Source organism: Hyla sarda, chromosome 1, assembly GCF_029499605.1.
Source record: "Hyla sarda isolate aHylSar1 chromosome 1, aHylSar1.hap1, whole genome shotgun sequence".
NCBI classification, from domain to species: Eukaryota; Metazoa; Chordata; class Amphibia; order Anura; family Hylidae; genus Hyla; species Hyla sarda.
This window is the reverse complement of record NC_079189.1, coordinates 173,083,210-173,104,817: the sequence shown is the minus strand read 5'-3', so window position 1 is coordinate 173,104,817 and position 21,608 is coordinate 173,083,210. Positions and strand designations below refer to the sequence as shown.

Below are 21,608 nucleotides of genomic sequence, written 5' to 3'. Positions count from 1 at the left end.
CATACAGTTGCCATAACTAATTAACATCTTTTGTTTTAAAAGAAGAACACAACAACAGAGTTCAATGATCCAAACTTTTTTACATTTTTATTGAGAGTTTATGGTTCCACACATTAGGCTGGCAGTATAAGTCCCCCCCACATTAGGTTGTAGTTCCCCCCACATTAAGTGCAGTATAGTTCCCCCACATTAGGTGCAGTATAGTTCCCCCACATTAGGTGCTGTATAGTTCTCCCACATTAGGTGCTGTATAGTTTCCCCACATTAGGTTGTAGTTCCCCCCACATTAGGTGCAGTATTGTTCCCCCACATTAGGTGCAGTATAGTTCCCCCACATTAGGTGCAGTATAGTTCCCCCACATTAGGTGCAGTATAGTTCCCCCACATTAGGTGCAGTATAGTTCCCCCACATTAGGTGCAGTATAGTTCCCCCACATTAGGTGCTGTATAGTTCCCCCACATTAGGTTGTAGTCCCCCCCACATTAGGTGCAGTATTGTTCCCCCACATTAGGTGCAGTATAGTTCCCCCACATTAGGTGCAGTATAGTTCCCCCACATTAGGTGCAGTATAGCTCCCCCACATTAGGTGCAGTATAGCTCCCCCACATTAGGTGCAGTACAGTTCCTCCACATTAGGTTGTAGTTCCCCTACATTAGGTGCAGTACAGTTCCCCAACATTTTGTTGTAGTTCCCCCACTTTAGGTGCAGTATAGTTCCCCACATTAGGCGCAGTATAGTTCCCCCACATTAGGTGCAGTATAGTTCCCCCACATTAGGTGCAGTATAGCTCCCCCACATTAGGTGCAGTACAGTTCCTCCACATTAGGTTGTAGTTCCTCCACATTATGTGCAGTATAGTTCCCCACATTAGGTGCAGTATAGTTCCCCACATTAGGTGCAGTATAGTTCCCCACATTAGGTGCAGTATAGCTCCCTACAGTAGGTGCAGTATAGTTCTTCACATTAGGTACAGTATAGTTCTTCACATTAGGTGCAGTATAGTTCTTCACATTAGGTGCAGTATAGTTCCCCCACATTAGGTGCAGTATAGTTCCCCCACATTAGGTGCAGTATAGTTCCCCCACATTAGGTGCAGTATAGTTCCCCCACATTAGGTGCAGTATAGTTCCCCCACATTAGGTTGTAGTCCCCCCCCACACATTAGGTGCAGTATAGTTCCCCCACATTAGGCTAGCAGTATAGTTCCCCCAAATTAGGTGCAGTATAGGTCCCCCACATTAGGTACAGTACAGTTCCCCCACATTAGGTTGTAGTTCCCCCACATTAGGTGCAGCATAGTCCCCCCACATTAGGGGCAGTATAGCTCCCCCACATTAGGTACAGTACAGTTCCCCCACATTAGGTTGTATTTCCCCTCATTAGGTGCAGCATAGTCCCCCCACATTAGGTGCAGTATAGTTCCCCCACATTAGGTGCAGTATAGTTCCCCCACATTATGTGCAGTATAGCTCCCCCACATTAGGTGCAGTATAGTTCCCCCACATGAGGTGCAGTATAGTTCCCCCACATGAGGTGCAGTATAGTTCCCCCACATGAGGTGCAGTATAGTTCCCCCATATTAAGTGCAGTATAGCTCCCCCACATTAGGTGCAGTATAGCTCCCCCACATTAGGTGCAGTATAGCTCCCCCACATTAGGTGCAGTACAGTTCCCCCACATTAGGTTGTAGTTCCCCCACATTAGGTGCAGTATAGTCTCCCACATTAGGGGCAGAATAGCTCCCCACATTAGGTGCAGTATAGTTCCCCACATTAGGTGCAGTATAGTTCCCCCACATTAGGTGCAGTATAGTTCCCCCACAGACATACAGCCTTCAGCCATATACAATGTATGGCTGGAGGCTATATGCCTGTGTACTGCCCAACTTCGTTGTTCCGACCACCGGTCCGGGGTCACAATCTACTGCTATGGACTACAGGCCATAGCAGCAGGTACCAGGACCGGAGGAGTGGTGGTTGGAACACTGAATATGATTTACAACATACAGGTAACTTTCCATGAGCGTGCACGTCCTCCTCCTCGCTGTTCCGCTCTGCTGTTGCTATGGGCGCACACACGGGACATCAGTGATGTCCCTGTGTGCGCTACCTCCCGGTGGCCCCCGTGTTTTTAAATTTAACGCAGGGCCGCAGAAAGGTAACTGGGGCATCCTTGTGTCCCGAAAAGATCTTTCGGGACACAGGGATGTCCTGAATGGGCTGATGGCAAACTATGGCCACGTGCCCACAGAGGGGGCTCGGTGTGCCACCTGTGGCATGCGTGCTATAGGTTCACCATCACTGTTATATGTTATAGACTAAAGCAGTTGGCTTAGAAAAGAATATAACAATGAGAGTGTATTTTCCTGTTTATGCCCATCAGTACCTATTTCGAAATTAGAAAGTCCTTTAGTTAATATAAGTGGGACGACTAATAAATTAAAAAGACTAAATATTAGTAAATAAATATTAAATATTGACAACTTGTCCATCTTTATGACAGGTTGGGTCATTTGAACACAATCTTACTACTGATCTATTGAACCACTTGGTGTTTGTCCAAAAAGTCTTCATGAAAGAAGTCAATGAGGTCATACAAAAAGTCTCAGGTTTGTGAATGACTTTTACACTTCTTTTTATCATGGTAGATATTGTACTTTAGCTACTGTTTTATTTCAAGTTCTCATTTAATGTTTACCGTTGTTTTTATGTTAAAATATCAACTATGGCAGTATGTGCTACTCCACAATGTATGATGATGTTCAGGCTTATTACTAAAGATTATCTCACTTAATTCAGTAAATCTTGCACATATGTAGATTGGAGCCTTTAAATTGCAGTCCGACAGTCTTTCATTTCATGATCATATATCTGTTTACAGCATGATGATGCCCCCCCCCCCCCCCCTCCTCCTCCTTTTACTGAGTTATAGGGCTGAATCTGACTGAATCAGTGAATATGACAGATGGGTGGGACTTTTCATATGGGCTTAGCTTTGTATGGTGACTGTATGGGGTGTGAATATTTAATAAAGGAGGCGTGGTCTCATGTTCAAGCATCTATATTTAATGAAGTGTGTGTGTGTTTGAAGCCACACCCACATCATTAAATATGCACGCCCACATATAATCACCACACAGAGCTTTGCCAAACACAGACCATATGAAATAAATTTCAGTCAAAGCCCTACAACTCAGTATCGGGGAGGGGGGGGGATTGTCATGCTGTAAACATGCCCCCCTGAGCTATCAACAGGATCCTGCAACTTTTTTTTTTTTTTCAAATTAACCACAGGTTCTCTTTAATATCTGTTCCATCTGTTCCATTCTATTTCTAAACATTATAGTATAAATACATACACTTGATACCTTCAAGTATTCATTTATCCTTCATTATGTAACTTGGTGATCAGTTTCCTCAGTGTTATCGGAACTCATTATCTTATTATTAAAAACATTATAGAATATTAGCAGGGTTAGATGGTTTAGCAGGTTACAGGTTATCTATTGTGCAATGAAAAATTGCACAATTTACCAATGCACCTCTTGTATAAATTCCACATTGCAGCCATTAATAACTCTGTCTTGGCTATGCTATAGGAACACAGATATATGGCCCTGTTCAGTAAAAGTTGCAATGTGCGTTAGATGAACTCGTTCAGTGGACCAACTGACCATATATTTTGTATGGGGTGTTTTGACTCTCCCTTCTGACGGCAGATGTTGGAGAAAAGAAGGTTTGGCATGCTTGCTGGATTTCAACATGCCTGATATTTTGTTCTCACTGGAGATAAACCACTGTCAGGGAGACTTATTTAGCTTTTCCTATATTGGGAAGCCAGGAGGAATAGCTGTCAGCCGATGTACATTCAGCCAACAGATATGGAGGAAGTATGGCCACCTTAATAAAACTGACACAAACAAACCTAGGTGTGTTAATGCTCATAAAACCCCTATGAACAGTAAAGGAGAAAAGATTGAGTTGAATAAAAATATTTATATTTTCCACTAAGGTACTGTAGGCTTACTGGGAGTTTTAGGAATCCATTTTAGGAAGCCTCCTCTTGCTGAATTTACAGACAATAATTTTTTTATATCATGTGTACAGTTGTGAAGTTTTGAGACTGACACAAATTTTGGTTTTCACAAAGTTTGTTCCTTTACAGTTTTAAAATCTTTTAGTCAGAGGTTTCTATGGTATACTGAAGTACAGTACTAAGCATTCATAGGTTTTTAAACTTTAGTTGACAAATACATCGTTAATGCAAAGACTCAATTATAACAGTGTTGGCCCTTAATTTGGGACACGTCTGCTATTCTCCCTGGCATTCTGGATATCAGCCTCTGGGTCAAATCCTGACTGATGACAACTTGTTCTTGAAATTTATCACAATTTCTGTGTTTTTGTTTGTTGGTTGCCATCAGTCAGGATTTGACCCATGATTACGGGCCAAATTGCAGAAGTCTTGAAAAAAAAAAAAAAAGGTCAAATCTGTCAATTTTGAGTCTTTGCGTAATCTTTATGTATTTGACAATAAACAGTTAAAAAAGTATGTAATGTTATTAACTGTACTTCAGTATACAATAGAAAAATCTAACAAAAAGCACACAAAAAAACACTAAAGCAGCAAACTTTGTTAAAACGTTGTGTCAGTCTCAAGAACTTTTGGCTTTGACTGAACCTCCAGTTATAAATAAGGGGGGGGAAAAAACACATTCTGTAGCACTTACAGCTTTGAGTTTTCCATGTAGATTACTAGATAAGTCCTCCTTATTGAGGCAGCGAGACACCTAAGCTGTACTCTTAAGTGACAGGTTGAAAAGCTGAGCGTCAGTCTGTCTCCTGGGCATCTTTATCCAGAAAGTCTGTGACGCAAAGCTTATAAAGAATCACCTGTATTTCCTGAATACATAATACTCCGATAAGAATCTGTGTTCTGTAAAAGTAGTCTTGTCGCATAATGTATTTTGAATATATTTTCAGGTGGAGAGCAGCCAATCCCTCTCTGGAATGAACATGATGGGACCACAGATGGAGACAAACCAAAAATCCTCCTTTATTCCCTTAATCTGCGCTTTAAAGTATGTACATCAAATTTTATGTCATTTATCATACATTCCAAAAGGAGTTGCAGTCTAGACCTAATGGCAAACAAACGAACATCGAGAAGATTTTAAAAATGAAAATAAAAACTTTAACATAAGACCTATCGACTTCCTACTGGACATCATTTTATCAAACTACAAAATTAATACAGGCATTTCACTATACACCGATATACACCATGAGGAAGATTTATCAAAACCTGTGTAGAGGAAAAGTTGTCCAGTTGCCCATGGCAATCAAAGGCCCTTTCAAAAATAAAAGAAGCAATCTGATTGGTTGCTACGGACAACTGGGCAACTTTTCCTCTGCACAGGTTTTGATAAATCTCCCTTCATGTCCTGCTTTATACAGAACCAAGGACAGATTCACCCCTCAATCCCCCACACTACCAACTCTTTTTCCATCTCACATTTACAGACCACAGACCAGAATGTTGATCCAGGGACATATTCCGATTGCTATATTGAAGGTGGGAAGGAATTTTTTCTCTCATTGGGCAATTGGCATCAGCCTTTTGTAACTATGTAAACTACCCATTTACAAACTTTAGAAAAGACATTCAGCCTGCTCCTGTGTTTCTCTCCATTTCCTGGCAATGCTGCAGATAACATCCTGACTAGAGTGTTGTAAATGAGTGTAAGACTCACAAATATTGCAGGTTAGCTGTCAATTTCCAATGCTATTATCTTTGATACAGAAAAGGAAACAGTCACACTTAAACTGTTTCGATATACAAAGAAAGACAGGAGATAGCACTCACCATAATGCTTGCTAGTAGTACATCTAAGGCTTGCAGGGAGATGGTGGTGGGAGTGGGGGCACTCCGGGACAGACTGTTTTGTGCAGTGACGCACTTCCTCTAGCCTCTAAACGACTAGAGGAAGTGCACCACTGCATGAAACAGTCTGTCCCAGAATGCCCCTGCCTGCCCCACCATCTCACTGCAAGCCTGAGATGTACTACTAGCAAGCATTAAAATTCATCCCTGGATGGTGAGATCCGTCTCCTGTCTGTCTTTGTGCATATACTACATATCCTGTCTACATAGACTGAGCACCACCGTAATCCAGTTTACATATCCTGCAAGCGCAACTCCTTCTGACCACCGATATACTGTATACATCCTAGTGATGTAGCTGCCAGTTTCCATAGTTTCTTTTGTTATTGTTAAACAGTTTCTATAACCTGTGCACATCCGGCTGTGTGTGGAACGTTATGTGCAGTCAGCACCCAGTTGAACCCTGGGGACTTCTATTAGCACAGCTTATGTTAACCAGATTCATGTGCTTCCAGCTCAAGAGACCTATGATCAGTTTATAAACAACACAACAGAAATAGACCTGTCAGTCCCTGAATAACCTCAGTCACACTACACCTACCTTGCCTCACAAGGTTGCTGATAGTGCCTTTTCTTAATAGCTTCACTGAGAGCCTTCTTGAAGTCAGCTCACCAGAGGAACATGCCATGGGAGTGCTCGCTTTCTTCCGGTGAGGCAGATTGGTCTGCTGCTAGTATACCACTTTTTTTCGTTTGGGCTGCTGGGGGCAGGAGACCTAGAAGTTTCTGTCAGAATGCCGCTGGCTCTTGCAATGTAAAAAAAAAAAAAAAATTTGTGTTTTTTTTTTTATTATTATTTATGCTGCTGGGTACACTTTAAATCCAAAGACCTTGTTGTAATTTCAAATTGTTACTCTGATGTCTTGGGTTTTACAGTTGGGGGAATAATTTATTATATTTTAGGGTAATTAAAAGGGTATTGGATCTTACATCTTCAGGGAATTAGCAGTTAAAAAATATATTTTTTTGGTATCTTAACAGCTAGACACACTAACAGTTAACATTGACAGTTAAGTATTTAAATCATATTTTATTTATATTTTACATCATAGGGTATTCAAGTGACAGCTACAACTCCATCTATGAGAGCGGTCAGATTTGAGACAGGACTAATAGAACTGGAGTTGTCTAATCGGATTCAAACAAAGGCCATTCCTGGAAGCAGCAGCTATTTAAAGCTTTTTGGAAAATGTCAGGTTGACTTGAATTTGGCACTTGGACAAATTGTTAAGCATCAGGTTAATTTATTTACCTTATTTTCGAAAATATCTATTTACTTTTGTTTTAAACATGTTTCATAGTTTGTGTGTTTGTGTATATTTCATGCCAATCTGATTAATACCACATATGTATTTATTCTTTGAAAATATATTTAGAGTACTGGGGTGGACTGCTTTTTAATCTGTCCCTTAAAAGGAAGTGGCACTAAAGAACATTGCATTAAATATTAATTCCTTAATAAAGTAAAATTAGAACAGCTCCTTTTAATTACAGATGCAAAGCAGAAAAAGAGAAAAAAAATTTAGGCCCAAAATGTGTGGGTTCATAATAATGCCAAAATCCTCATGTATACTATAGAATTTAGAGGGAATGTATCGCCTAGAGCCCATTGGCATGAATGGCGTAGGTCTTTAGACATGCTCAGTGACCTTTGCAGAGGTCATTCCTAAGTAAGGAGAAGGCAGAGCTTAGAACATAATCTATATATCCACTTCTGTCAGCTTTTACTGTACTTCTATCTGTGATGATACGGAGGAGACTGGTGAAAAGTGATCTGTAAAGAACATCAAGTGTTTTAATATCAGGCCTAGTGGTCTGACTGAAAACTGCAAAATGTCAGATTAATGGAAAAATAGAGAAAACAAAACCACAAATTTTTACAATATATGTTTAACATTACTTGATTTAAACAGTAGGTCATTTGCTGATGACACATTCTCTTCCAGAACTACTGTCCATGTGGTCTCCGGCTTGTGTTTCACCCTTTTCCAGGCTTACCAGAGTCCAAGAGGTGAACCTCATGGACTCTGGTAAGCCTGGAAAAGGGTGAAACACAAGCCGGAGACCACATGGACAATCGCGCAGTTCAGTGAGCACTTTGGGTGAATATTGCTGTAATATCGTTAAGAAGTAACCTTATGGTTAATGATACTAAAGGCAAGTTTTTTAAATGCAAATCGTGTGCAGCGTGATTTTTCTCTATGTCTGAATACGGATTGAGCCTCCGATTGTCAAGTCACATGATATACCTAAAGTGCATGTACATGGTACCGCTATTTATGCTATGGACATTTTTTTTGTGTACCATTAACTTATTTAAAGAGGACAATCTCTATTTGTTAGATGGGTTTCTTGCAGTGCTGTCACAAGGAAATGTAAAGAGAAATAGGTCATCGGAAGATTACATTTTGTTTGAATCATTTTTTTAATAGACTGTTTCATTTAGATTCCTGTATCATGTTCTATAATTAAAACAAGAATTGTAAAATCTTACAATTTTCTGGCCACTTATCCATAAAAATGGATAGTAAATCTCACAGGTAAATTATGGTTATACACCTATACCTTAGGTGGTAGAATAATTTATTTTTTTAAAAGAAATATTTACCATAAACGTCAAGGATAATACCAGAGTTACTGGTACATGATGAGTAATAGTGTAAGAGACTGTGCTTCAATTAGAAATTAATTTATTAAAACCGTATAATTAAATATCAAATTTTCAGTCCTGACACGGGGCCCTTGTGGTAGGATATAACAAATAATACTTTAAAACAATATAATACACACTGTTAGAGTTCAATCCAGCATTTAGTGAGTTAGGCAATCTGATAATGACAGAGTTCATTAGAATACAGGGTTTTCCCCGTATAGAATGATGGCAGGCGTCTATTACCACCATTATAAACACGTATTACCTGCAGATTCAGACGGTATCATATAGGATCTGATGGAGCTATGCTCTTTAAAACCAATACTGCATGATGAATGCGCTGCTGCGGCTGATCTGTAGCCACTGTGCGTGGGAGCACTGGCAAGTGCTGCTGCGGCTGGTTCGTTAGCAGGGACCCTGGGATTACTACAAGTGGTTGAGGCTCTGGCAATCTGACACATTTCCACCTGCCGGTGCCTCAGCCACTTGTGGTATTCACGGGATCCCTGCTCACGGTCCAGCCGCAGCAGCGCTTACCAGCGCTCCCACGCACAGTGTCTACAGATCCGCCGCAGAATCCCTAGTCAGCACATTTATCATGCAGTATTGGTTTTAAAGAGCATAGCTCCATCAGATCCTATATGACACCGTCTGAATCTGCAGGTAATACGTGTCTATAATGGCAGTAGATGCCTGCCATCATTCTATGCGGGGGAAACCCTGTATTATTATGAACTCTGTGCTTATCAGATTGCCTAACTCACTAAATGCTGGATTGACCTGTAACAGTGTGTATTATATTGCTTTAAAGTATTATTTGTTATATCCTGCCACAAGGCCCCTGTGAGAGGACTGAATATATCATATTTAATTATACAGTTTTAATAAATTCATTTCTAATTGAAGCATGGTATCTTACACTATTATTCATCATGTACCAGTAACTTTGGTATTATCTTTGAGGTTTATGGTAACTACTATTTCTTTATCCTGATAATAAGGTGACACTTTCTGTTCCATAGAAGGTACTTCTCTGAAGTCAACTCCTTCCTGGGATTACAATAAAAGGTGACACCTATAACACAGCTCCCCCCCTCCCTGCGCAGTGATCTTTCCACAGGTCACAGCGCATGCCTAGGAAACTCTTACTTAGAAAACCATCGCCATACTACAGGTTCCCTATGGTTCATGTGACTGCTGTTAACAACAGACAAGGCAAGATGGCCGCCCTCATAATCATGTACAAAAAAAAAAATCTATTTAAAAAAAGTCTTATTCTTTTTTTATTTATTTATTTTTACTTTTTTTATTTTTTAAACTTCTGATCAGTTACATCTATGCTCTTCTAGTACAGCCTGCCTGAGGCAGCCTGTACAAGAAGATCTGCCATGGCAGGCACAGAGGCCTTCTGAAAGTTCCCTCTAAATGCCATGATTGCTATTCATTGCAGCATGTAAATGGTTAAACTGCTGGAATTGGACTGAAGTCCTGGTAGTTACAGGCAGGCATTGATACAGCCAGCACCTGAGGTATATAGAGCCAACTCTGCGCCTAAGCCCGCTCTATATTCAATACTGCCAAGTCACTGTAAAAAGGGTTTTTAAAAAAAGAATCCTTCTCTTATTATTTTAAAATAAACAAACAGAACAGGCTACACTCACATGTTTATTACCATGCTACATCCAGTGCTGCAGTTCCGGTCCTCATAACCAGAATTTATACTGTAGTTTATGAAGCACTGGACATTTAAAACTGCTGATGTTTTTCACCTTTCTCTGCATCTATGCTTCACCACATCTTATGTTCTCTGTGAATGTGCGTTGTGATTTTCAGGTGACAAGGCTGACTGGAAGGTGTACATTTCATTTAACATATGTTACTTTTTGTTTGTTGTGACCTCTACAGGTTTATGAAGAGGCTGGATCAGATTTTCATCAAGTTGCGTATTTTAAAACACGCCTTGGCTTGCGTAACGCATTCCAGGAGGAGATCAGTGGCTCAGCAGGCAGAGAAGCAGTACTTATCACTCTAAGTAGACCTATAGTCTATGCACAACCTGTGGCCTTTGACAGAGGTAGCATTAAATAAGAATTTTCCTTCATACCATTATTTCACCACCTACATTAAGTTGTTACTTTTGCAAGTGCTCATGTATCTCTGTAGCATTGAAACAAAAACACAAAAAAATTAATCACTTTTACTTTTACATATGTGCATGAATATTTTATGTTAAAGGGAACCTGTCAGCAGATGTTACCATATAGAACGCATAGCAAAGCATTGTGTTTGGTAAGCTCCTCTTCCTCACCATCCCCTGTGGACGTTCCTGCCAGCAGGGATGGTCAACAGGAGCCCCATAAGTAGTCCCCTGGGCTGGGAGCTATACTTACTTAGTCCCCTCTTCTCTGGCTGTAATCACACCCCCTCAGTGTGATTGACAGCCCTCGACACCGCTCTGCTCCCCAGATGGAGCAGAGCAATGAGCGGGCCTTGTTCTGGCTGTCAATCACGCTGAGGAGGCCTGATAAATAAGGGTATGCAGGGTTCTCCTTTCACTTTGAGTGCACAGAATGTTAAAAACACAAAGTATAACAGAAAGTAACTTTAATAGGCACTGTCAGATCCAAAAACTTTTTATATGTTGTTACTGATGAACGTTAAAGACCTTTTATAATATAGTTGTTTAAAATTTTTTGAATGTTTAATAAAGAAAATGTCCCCTAAAAAATCATACCTACTGGGACACTAACCAGTCCTGCATCAGCATCATCTTGTCAAGGACAAGAGATGACTCATGGACAAGGCAGCATGAGCAGACACACCAATCGCCTCCCACCACCACAAGGTAGGGAAACTCCCCCTTCCCCTGAGAGAATTTCTAACACTGTGAGCTAATTTTTATAATAAATATAGGTGATAGAGACATACAAATTAGATATACATGGTCAAGATTAGGAGTTGTTTTTTTTTTTGTGATCTGACAGGTACGCTTTCATTATGATAAAGCTATAAATGTATGTACGCCCAGTGACTAAAAATAATGCATCAATATAATAGTGTCAGATTGCTGCAAAACTTGTCCTGCAGTTATGTCTCAGACAGATATTTAAATGATTACAGGTGTGGTCTGATTACACTGGTTCATGCCACAAGAAGGCGTAAGAGTGCTTTCCCCCGCTACTTTTGGGTAGAATACCTCTCAGCTATTGAGCGTTGACTGCTAGACAACAATGCAGATATTTTGCCCAGTTTACAGACTGAGATAAGTAGGATGGTTGTTTTTACATATTGCCCACCATCTTGGCCATTAAGACCAAGCTGTTAGAAGGTATTGGACACATACACACAGCTTCAGATGGCCCGACAAGTCCACCAGTAGAGAGGATTGAATGATCTGCCAAAAAGCACAAGTAGCTCCTAGTGTTCTTTGCCACTATCCAGACACAGGTCGCACCATCATTATACATCCTTGTGTCTGCCTGGACCATTTCCAGATGCTTAGAAGGAGGAGATTTGATGTCACAGCACCCAGTATGTGTCCTGCCATTGATAGCCAGACACTGTGGCGTTTTTGTTTGTGGTGGTTTCGTGAAAAGAATCCTAAACTGCTACAGGATGGAAACATATCATCTTTAGTGGTAAATCATGGGTCTATTTTGGATCCGACAATGGTCAGGTGCCAGTATAGAGGCCTTGTAGTGAGTGTGCTTTCATCCTTCTTTTGATGTAGAGCGATACACTGCCCCAACTGCTAGATGGCATCGCATATGACAGTCATTAACTCTTAGTATTGATATGTGACACTAACAGCCCAGCAATATTTGCAGGACAACCTGCCTTTACATGTTTTGCCTCTCATGGCAGGCCTTCCATCTGGCATTTTTTAATAGGATTATGCTCACCCACACACAGCTAAGGTTTCCTAGGCATTTCTCTGCAAGATTGCAACACTTTCTTGGCCTGACCAGTTGCAAGATTTATTGCCAATAGAGCATTTATAAGACCAGCTGGGATCCGTCAGCAAGATCTACAGGCCCAGCTGCAACATCTGTTGGTAATAGAACCCCAGGAGGCCCAACCATCTCATTTTGTATCCAGGCTAGAAGCCGCCCAGCAGGGTACTAGAGCCTCTAGTCAGTTTTACAGTTTCCCCAATAAACATATTATTTCACTGTAATAATATAATTACTTACAGATTTCATCATCACATTCACAATATATAAAGTTTAATTTGATTTCAACAACTCCTCCTTGGTGTGTTTTTTTTATTATTATTATTATTATTTTTTTTTTAATCAATGAGTGTATTTTAAATCTAGAACCCCTTTTACCCCATTAATGCTTTTCTTCAAACGTTGACAAAATTGCTTTGCTTCTTTTCAGCTGTTTTGTTTTGGCTAAATTACAAGGCAGCATATGATAACTGGAATGAACAGCGCTTGGCACTAAACAAAGATATTCACGTGGCAACTAAGGAAGTGGTGGACATGCTGCCAGGGATTCAACAGACATCTGCACAGGCTCTGGGAACGCTCTTTCTTCAACTAACTGTTAATGATCTGGGTATATGTTTGCCCATCACAAGTGCCCCTCCGGTATGATAACAAGCTAGAAGAATGTTTAACACTGCTCAAAAAAATAAAGGGAACACTTAATCAACACAATGTAACTCCAAGTCAATCACACTTCTGTGAAATCACACTGTCCACTCAGGAAGCAACACTGATTGACAATCAATTTCACATGCTGTTGTGCAAATGGAACAGACAACAGGTGGAAATTATAGGCAATTAACAAGACACCCTCAATAAAGGAGGGGTTCTGCAGGCTTTGACCACAGATCACTTCTCATTTCCTATGCTTCCTGGCTGATGTTTTGGTCACTTTTCAATGCTGGCGGTGCTTTCACAAGTGGCTCAGGTAGTGCAGCTCATCCAGGATGGCACATCAATGCGAGCTGTGGCAAGAAGGTTTGCTGTGTCTGTCAGCGTAGTGTCCAGAGCATGGAGGCGCTACAAGGAGACAGGCCAGTACATCAGGAGACGTGGAGGAGGCCATAGGAGGGCAACAACCCAGCAGCAGGACCACTACCTCCCCCTTTGTGCAAGGAGGAGCAGCAGGAGCACTGCCAGAGCCCTGCAAAATTACCTCCAGCAGGCCACAAATGTGCATGTGTCCACTCAAAAGGTCAGAAACAGACTTCTTGAGAGTGGTATGAAGGCCTGAAGTCCACAGGGTGAGGGTTGTGCTTACAGCCCATTAAACAACTTAAAACCCCCAGAGGTACCAGGGCTACAAATGTATCACAACAACTTTAGAGGAAACCCCGAAAGGGGTGCCCTAAACTAAGTCCCTCCCAACTAAAATATAACTTTTATTAATAGCAGTTAAAATTGAATATGAACTAGTAAGGTGCAATTAGCAAAATGTCCATTAAATGTTAGGACCACACAGTGATTAAAAACACAGCCCCAGTCCTCCTATATTGTAACTGACAACCGCACTGATAGTACTGGGTGCACCATAATGGTCTGGCCCCTCCACTTTTTAGCACTATTATTGGTTGTTAGTGAGGAAACTGTAATGCTGCTATAGCCTCTGCCTTTAACGTTTCACTGGAACCCCAGCTTCATCAGAAAGGTCTATGTGGCTCATACACACTACTGAGCCTCAATTTGACTTGTTTTAAGGACATTACATCAAAGTTGGATCAGCCTGTAGTGTCGTTTTCCACTTTGATTTTGAGTGTGACTCCGTATCCAGACCTCCATGAGTTGATAAATTTGATTTCCATTGATAATTTTTGTGTGATTTTGTTGTCAGCACATTTAACTATGTAAAGACGAAAATATTTCATACAATTAGTTCATTCATTCAGATCTAGGATGTGTTATCTAAGTGTTTCCTTTATTTTTTGAGCAGTGTATTATGCATATGGGTCAAGGAGTGTTAGGCTAGGCCATGCCAAACCATGAAATTACTTCAGTCAATTGTTCAGTTATTCTTTGTCAAGACTTAGACTATATAAAACAAATGCCTGTAATGGTAATCCAATATTTATAAACCCCTTAAAATAAAGCTGAAAGTCTACACCCCCATCTCCTATTGATGGCTTTGTTTCAAATCTATTGTGGTGGTGTACAGAGGCTGAAAATTGTTTTTCTATCCTAATACTTCTAGGCCTGACTGTATATTCATGCATGCATATGGAGACAACACAGTGGATCAGTGGTTACCACTGTTGCTTGGCAGTGTGTATGGGGGCATCCCTTCTTTACCTTAGCAGATAATGTCGGGGGAAAGAAGGGTCAGCCATGCTGGATTTCAGCTGGCCAACTCTTTATTTTTTTTATTGAGATATGCAGCTGCTAGAGGAATCGGCAGATTATTACTTCCTCCCCCATCATTCACAGCGCTTGAACTTTCGGCCAAGCTCAATGATCATACATATGGAGATGAATTGGAGTGGTAGCTGTTGGCAAAACAAATGTTTGGGTGACAGCTATTGAAGGTGTATGGGTACCTTAAGTGTCATTGTATATTTCCTTCCACACCAAAAAAAACACACACTAATAGGTATTTGGCTTGCTATGAAATTGGCCCTAGTGTGTTTCGGAACTGGGGAAAGAAACTGATGTGTGTGACGACAGTCTGTATAGTGCTGCAGAATATGTTGGTGCTATACTCTGGTATCTCCAGACAATGCATGAAGTACATGCTGACACACCTCTCCATTCAACATTCTAAAGTATGTGGATTGGGAATAAGTTTTTAACTGGACTACCCCTTTAATATTGTTAAAAAAATCTACATTTTATTTCCACAGGCAAACCATACAGCTGACTTTGATACCGGTTCTGCTTTGGTGCTTACAATTGAGAGTACTCTAATCACAGCCTGTTCCTCTGAGTCTTTGGTGAGCAAAGGGCACTTCAAAAATTTCTGCATTCGCTTTGCTGATGGTTTTGAAACCTCATGGGATGATTGGAAGCCAGAAATTAGATCTGATCTGGTTATGAATGCATGTAAGTATGTTGTTTGCTTTTTTTGTTTAAGGATAATTTGTCTCTAGATCTATTCTGCTTAATAATTGTGCTCACTATTCCCTAAGATTTATTTTGCTATATGAGTTCGTTAATGGAATTTCTTTGATGCTAAGGCCTCGGGCACATTGGCGTAAGTAAGGTTTCTAAGTGTTCATATTTTATGTAATATAGTTAATTTTATCAATCTATGTTTTATCTATGTTTTATGCAATACACAGATACATTGAATCGGAACTGTGTAATTTTAAAGGGAATGTATCACTTAGATCTTTTTTAACAGATCAGAGCCATATACTAAAACAGTTTATTTTCATTTATTACATTTTTTTTTACCTTTTTTTCTATTTTCAGATTTTTTTATTTTGTATATTACTATAGGGCAGCCAAGCTGCCTGAGCTGCTTTAAAAGCATGTAGAGATCTGCTTTACAGCAAGTAAATTGGACATAGGCAACAATAGATAGGAGCTGTTACATTTACATGAATAAAAAGGTTACTGGTTGTTCTCTAGGGCTACAACGATTAATCAGTATTATTGTTAAAAATCGATAATGGGATTCGCTGTCGATGAATCCCATCATCGATTAATCGATCTCTGATTTGTTGTTAAGCAAAAAATGAGTTATAAATGTCATAACGCCGGTGTGTTGACATTTGTAACAAATTTTTTGGGTCATCGCTGCACTTCAGCAGGCGGGTCTGTGTTCTGCCCAGTCCCCAGCCAGCTCCCAGCGCGGGACTATAAAGTTCAATGCTGTGATGTCATATTCCCCCACTGGAAGCTCTGATTGGTCGGCACCAATTGACCAATCAGAGCTCTCATCGGGGAATATTAAATCACCGCACAGTAACTTAATATTCCCCGCTGGGAGCCGGCCGGGGGCGGAGGTGCAGGTACCATCAGTTAGGGCATAATGCGGTCTAAGAGACTGTCCTTTTCCTGACTTTGCTGGTCCCGCATGATTGACGTACAGTGCTTCTTGCTAGGAGGGTGTTAGGGTGAGGAGGAGGCGTGCCGCTGCGAGAGTTGGCCGGCCTCTCCAACTGTTCATAAGACAGCATGAATTTAACTTCACAAATCGCGGGCAAAGTAAGGAAAAGGACCTTCTCTTAGGACGCATTATGCTGGAGGCACCCTGGTTGGGAAACACTGTGCAAAGTAATAGGGGGTGCAGGAGAAACACAAAAACATTGTTCACTTGTTTTTATATGCCTGCTGTACATATTTTTTAACGTAAAGCCCAAAAAAGGCCATCATTTTGCTGTTTTTCTCCGATTCATTGATTAATTTATCGGCAAAGATTCAAATGTGCAATTAATCGTTTTTTGCACCCCTTGTGTTCTCTAACCTCTACAGATGTCATTCCACAATGAGTTAAAGGTTGAGTTGTGAGCTTCAGCTGTTCCGAACGGTGTCTTATCTATATTTTGATGTAACCTTTCACTGTAACCTTTCTGTCTGTGATGATGATGATGATGATGAGGACAGTGCTGTCAAGTGATATATACATAACACGAAGTCTCATCTTAATATTAGGCCTAGTGGTCTAAAGGGATTTAGGATTTTTTGTATAATATAGATAGCAAAATGGAAAATTAGAGAAAAAAAATCACCATGAATTCTTAAAAAAAAAAAAAAATAATAATAATATATATATATATATATATATATATATATATATGTGTTTAACATAAAAGCTGTAATTTCCCCTATAATGGAGCTGCAGGAAAGTGAACATTTACTTATTTACTTCCAAGTTTCCCACAAGTAACAGCTTATTGCTAGAGGTGCAAGCAGGGGAACTCTTTTTATATTGTCACAGGAAATTTGTTAGAAGTAGGCATTGTCCATATTGGAGAACTCCTTTAAAGAGTAGCTATCACTAACTAAAATGTCCCTATTCCCCCTCCCCATCTTTCCCTGACACTATTTCTTCGGTAGCTCAGAGTTGAGCAGCCTCACGAGTGCAGGAAGTCGGCGGGCGGGCCGGTGTGACGTTATCTGAAGACTCGCCGGCCACCGCTTCCGCCCGTCTTCCTGTATGCTTTGCTCAATGTCGGGAATGCGCATACAGGCTGGGAGGGACGGCAGCCTCTGAGTCTCCTCCTTACTGTTTGGTTTTGCATGTGCCATACAGAGAGGAGGAGAGTCTTAGAACGGAGCTGCTGTACTGTGCCCAAGATACACTGCAGCTCGCGCGCGTAAGTTATGAGGAGCGGGAGATGTAAGTGGGGGGGCGGGGATATTTAAATTTCGCTGTGCTCGCTCTCTATTCCTATTTCCTGTACATGCAGAGAGCGAGCTGTGAGCGCGCATTCCGGACCACGCTGGGGCACGCTGCCCAGCCAGCGTTGGTCCGTGCGTGCTGAAATTCAGCAATGAAAACTCAACCTGAGCCACTTAGGGTGACACCTAGTGGCCAGGTTTTCAAAGTGAAAATAAACATGTAAAACATAATTTTTTAAATGAAAATATATTAGAAACATTTTTTATTTAGCAAAATCTTTTTAATAATTTTTTTTTTTAAATGAGAGTACCCATTTAAGCTTTTATCTTTTTGGTATGTGTGTGTTGAATTTGTTTTTTAAAAAGACAATTAAATCTACGCAAAGAAAGGTAATCTGTCAGGTCCTGGGCACTTCAGGTGGTCAGCCCCTACCGATGGACACTTGCTGCTCATTTACATATGTGAAAAAATGCAAACTGTCCAGCTCACAAGCAGAAGTTGTGCAATGTATGCATGTGTAGAGGCTTTTAACCTCTACCTGGTGCTGTAAAATCATCCAAAATTTGTGAAACCATCCGAAAAATTTTCTTTCTTATGAGCGTTATGCCATTTATTGATGAAAGTTTATTATTATAAATTCTTCTTTATGGGTATACAATTTTTTATGTTATTTTGTATAAAACACATTGGAACAGTTTTATAAAAACTGTCTAAAAGAAAAACGTTTTTCCCATAGCAACCAATTATTGCAGATCTCACTAATGAATTAATATCTTTCTCTCTTAGGTGTTGTTCCTGATGGAACATACGAAGTTTGCTCCAGGACCACAGGACAGGCTTCTGCAGGTTGGTGGATACCATTCATTATCTAGGACTGTAAATTAAAAACTACATATGTATTCTGGATAGCATTTACATTTTTTTTCTTTTTAAATAAATTTCTTAAATATTATTGTCCAACATTAAAAGGGGTTTTCTGGTTATTGACAAGTGTCAGGAATTGGGAGGTAAAATAAAACTTATACTCACCCCTCCTGTCACTCCCGGTCCACTCTGTGCATGGGATACTATAGCCTCTCACTAATCTTCAGCTGTCATGTGCAAGAGGAAGTGCACAGCATGCCTCAATTTGTAAGGCCATGCTCACACTTTGGAATTTCTGTGTGGAATTCCACATTGAAATTTTATGCGGAGATTTCGCTACAGCAAAGTCCTGTTAAATTTAACGGGATTCTTCTGCGCTGTGCACTCAGCAGAATATCTGCACCAAATGGGATTCCATGTCCGCAGAAAGAATGAACCTGTTCATACTTTCTGGGAACTCCGCACAGAATTCATAGCCATCTGAGACGGTGCATTCCTGTGCAGTCTTGGTGCTGGCATGTTATGCCATCGCCCCCAGTCTCCAGAATCTCTGTGTGGACATTCTGACGTATGAACATAGCCTAAGGGTAAAAAAATAAAAGCTAAAGACAAGCAAATCCAACATAAAAAGGGGACTTAAAACATTACTATATTTTCTGTCTAAGTCAGGAAACAGCTGAAACTAAAAGTCATATCCCATTGCCCAAAACATTATCAGACGAGACTGCCTTCCATTCTGGAAGTCTCATAGACTTGATGGGACTTCCAGGATGGAACATCAGGAAGTCTATTTGATCACTTGAGTTTCAGCGCTAGTCTCGAGCATCAGGAAAACGCTTTTAGTTTCACCCTTATTCTGCCACCAGCCGAAAAGATAGTAACACTTTAAAAGACTGTTACTAGTAATGGAATGTAATCATTATTAGTTATTATTCCCATTGAGCTAAATTACATCTTTTCCTTTTTTGTGTATATGTTTAGTTTCCTTCACATTGGAGTCTAAATTGTCATCTTATGTGAAACAATCCATTTGGGGTTTTGCTTTAAAAACTACATCCAAAAACCTAAAAGTGAGAATACACACTAAAGGATCTGACCAATCACCTGCTAATTTGGCAGCTGTGTAGCCTTTATAAAATAGCTCTTGTTTTGTAAAATACATACGGTAGATAAATTTAGGGAAAAAGTAAAAAAAAATAATAATAATAATTATATGTATTATATTGTGTGTTTATTTATACAATTGTATAAGAATTGCTCCAAAGGCAAATAAATTAATCATTTTGGTAACAGTCTAAAACTAGAATTGAACTGCTTTTACATGCAGGACTTATTTTGATACATCATGCATACTCATCTAGGATAAATGAGAATATGCATGGGTATTTAGCTGCTGGGTTGTTTAGTTGTCAAATCTCTAGATTGGTGTAAATGTTTTTCTAGTCAATGTATTTTAATCTGGCCATACATAATGGGATTTTTCTGCAAAGTCTGATGATTGGGCTATTTAGGAGGCCTTTAGGGGGTATTCCAGCTCCTTTCAATCCCCCACTGGTCTTTGTTCATTCCAACTTTTGAGATGTCTTAGCAGGACCTGCCCACTCAGCCAGTAACTGATTGAGGCAGTACAGTGAAGTGGCCAATGATTGGCTAAACCCCAGGTCCTGCTGACATAGGTCATCTCAAAAGTAGGAATGAGCAGAGACTGGAATACCCCTTAAAGCAGTCTTTATGATTCTTTTGTTTACAAAATATTGTCATAATATACTTATGTGTTGACTTGTTTATATAAGATAAACTTGGCACTCTATATTTGATGCAAAGGGTTTTTATTAATACAGTCCATAAATCATTTCAATTGACGTTTCAGTCCCACTGGGACCTTCATCAGAATTATACTAAAAATAATCAAAAAAACAAATATGATAAATATACACATAGGTCTGATGTCACAGCAAAATCACATGCAGAAATTCAACCGCATAAAGTATGGAATAATGAAAAAATACAAATGAAATAATATATCTTGGATGTCATATGTCATTAGATACAGAAACATAGATGAGATACAGTGGTAGTAAGCAGGTATAAAGGATAGGAGGGTAATCCATATGTAACCATGGAATATATTAATAGCATATAGTACCCCTGCTAAAAAATGGGCACATAATTGTAGAATAGGAGTAAAATGGTGTAATACCTGGTATAGGCATAACATGTAAGTGTGTATATAATACAAATTGAGCAATGCTGCATACTTAAGCAAAGGGGCTGTATGAAGCATGTGTAGACAGCTATGGGGCATGTGGCAGAGCTGCAGAACAAACAATATCAATGGTACATATTTAACAGTAGCTTATAACAATAGTTCCAGAAATAATGTGTTGACTTTTTTACCATTTACTGGATGACAAAAACATGAACTGTACCAAAAAATGTATTGGTTTTGCGGTATGGTTTTTGGTTGTTCACTTTTTACTTTAGATACCAAATATGTTGTTTTTATAATGTTTTAGTTGTGAAAAATGTGCAGCCAATAAGCCACAGTTTTGCCATTTGAGGAATAGCCACCCGGCACACTACCCTTGCATGTGAACTCAGCCTTACAGGAGGTAAATGGTGACTGAGTTTTCCAAATAAATTTTGACATGTCCTAGGGACCTGTCCAAAGTCTTGATTGGTCAGGATCTGAGTATTCAGGTGCTGACCAAACTCCAGAATGAGCGATGAAAACAAGGTTAAGCATGTTCTCTCCCGGCTCTGTGCCAGATTACCAAGACAGCCCCATAATGCACCTCTATGGGGCCGTCACGGGGAGAAACATTGCTCAGCTGCGCACTTTTCCCTGCAAGGTCTAGCCCATCAGTCTGGCT

General features: G+C 40.0%; 1 protein-coding gene across 9 annotated transcripts in view; it reads left to right on the top strand.

The window, feature by feature from the left end:
* BLTP1 (bridge-like lipid transfer protein family member 1) overlaps nt 1-21,608 on the top strand; it is a 302,200-nt gene that overhangs the window by 216,446 nt on the left and 64,146 nt on the right. For all 9 annotated transcript variants that reach the window (XM_056564084.1, XM_056564133.1, XM_056564123.1 and 6 more), the window contains 7 exons: nt 2,505-2,610; nt 4,985-5,082; nt 6,998-7,183; nt 10,504-10,672; nt 12,982-13,193; nt 15,425-15,623; nt 18,658-18,717. In XM_056564084.1, the coding sequence (XP_056420059.1) occupies nt 2,505-2,610; nt 4,985-5,082; nt 6,998-7,183; nt 10,504-10,672; nt 12,982-13,193; nt 15,425-15,623; nt 18,658-18,717 (1,030 nt within the window). The remainder of the gene's footprint in view (nt 1-2,504; nt 2,611-4,984; nt 5,083-6,997; nt 7,184-10,503; nt 10,673-12,981; nt 13,194-15,424; nt 15,624-18,657; nt 18,718-21,608) is intronic.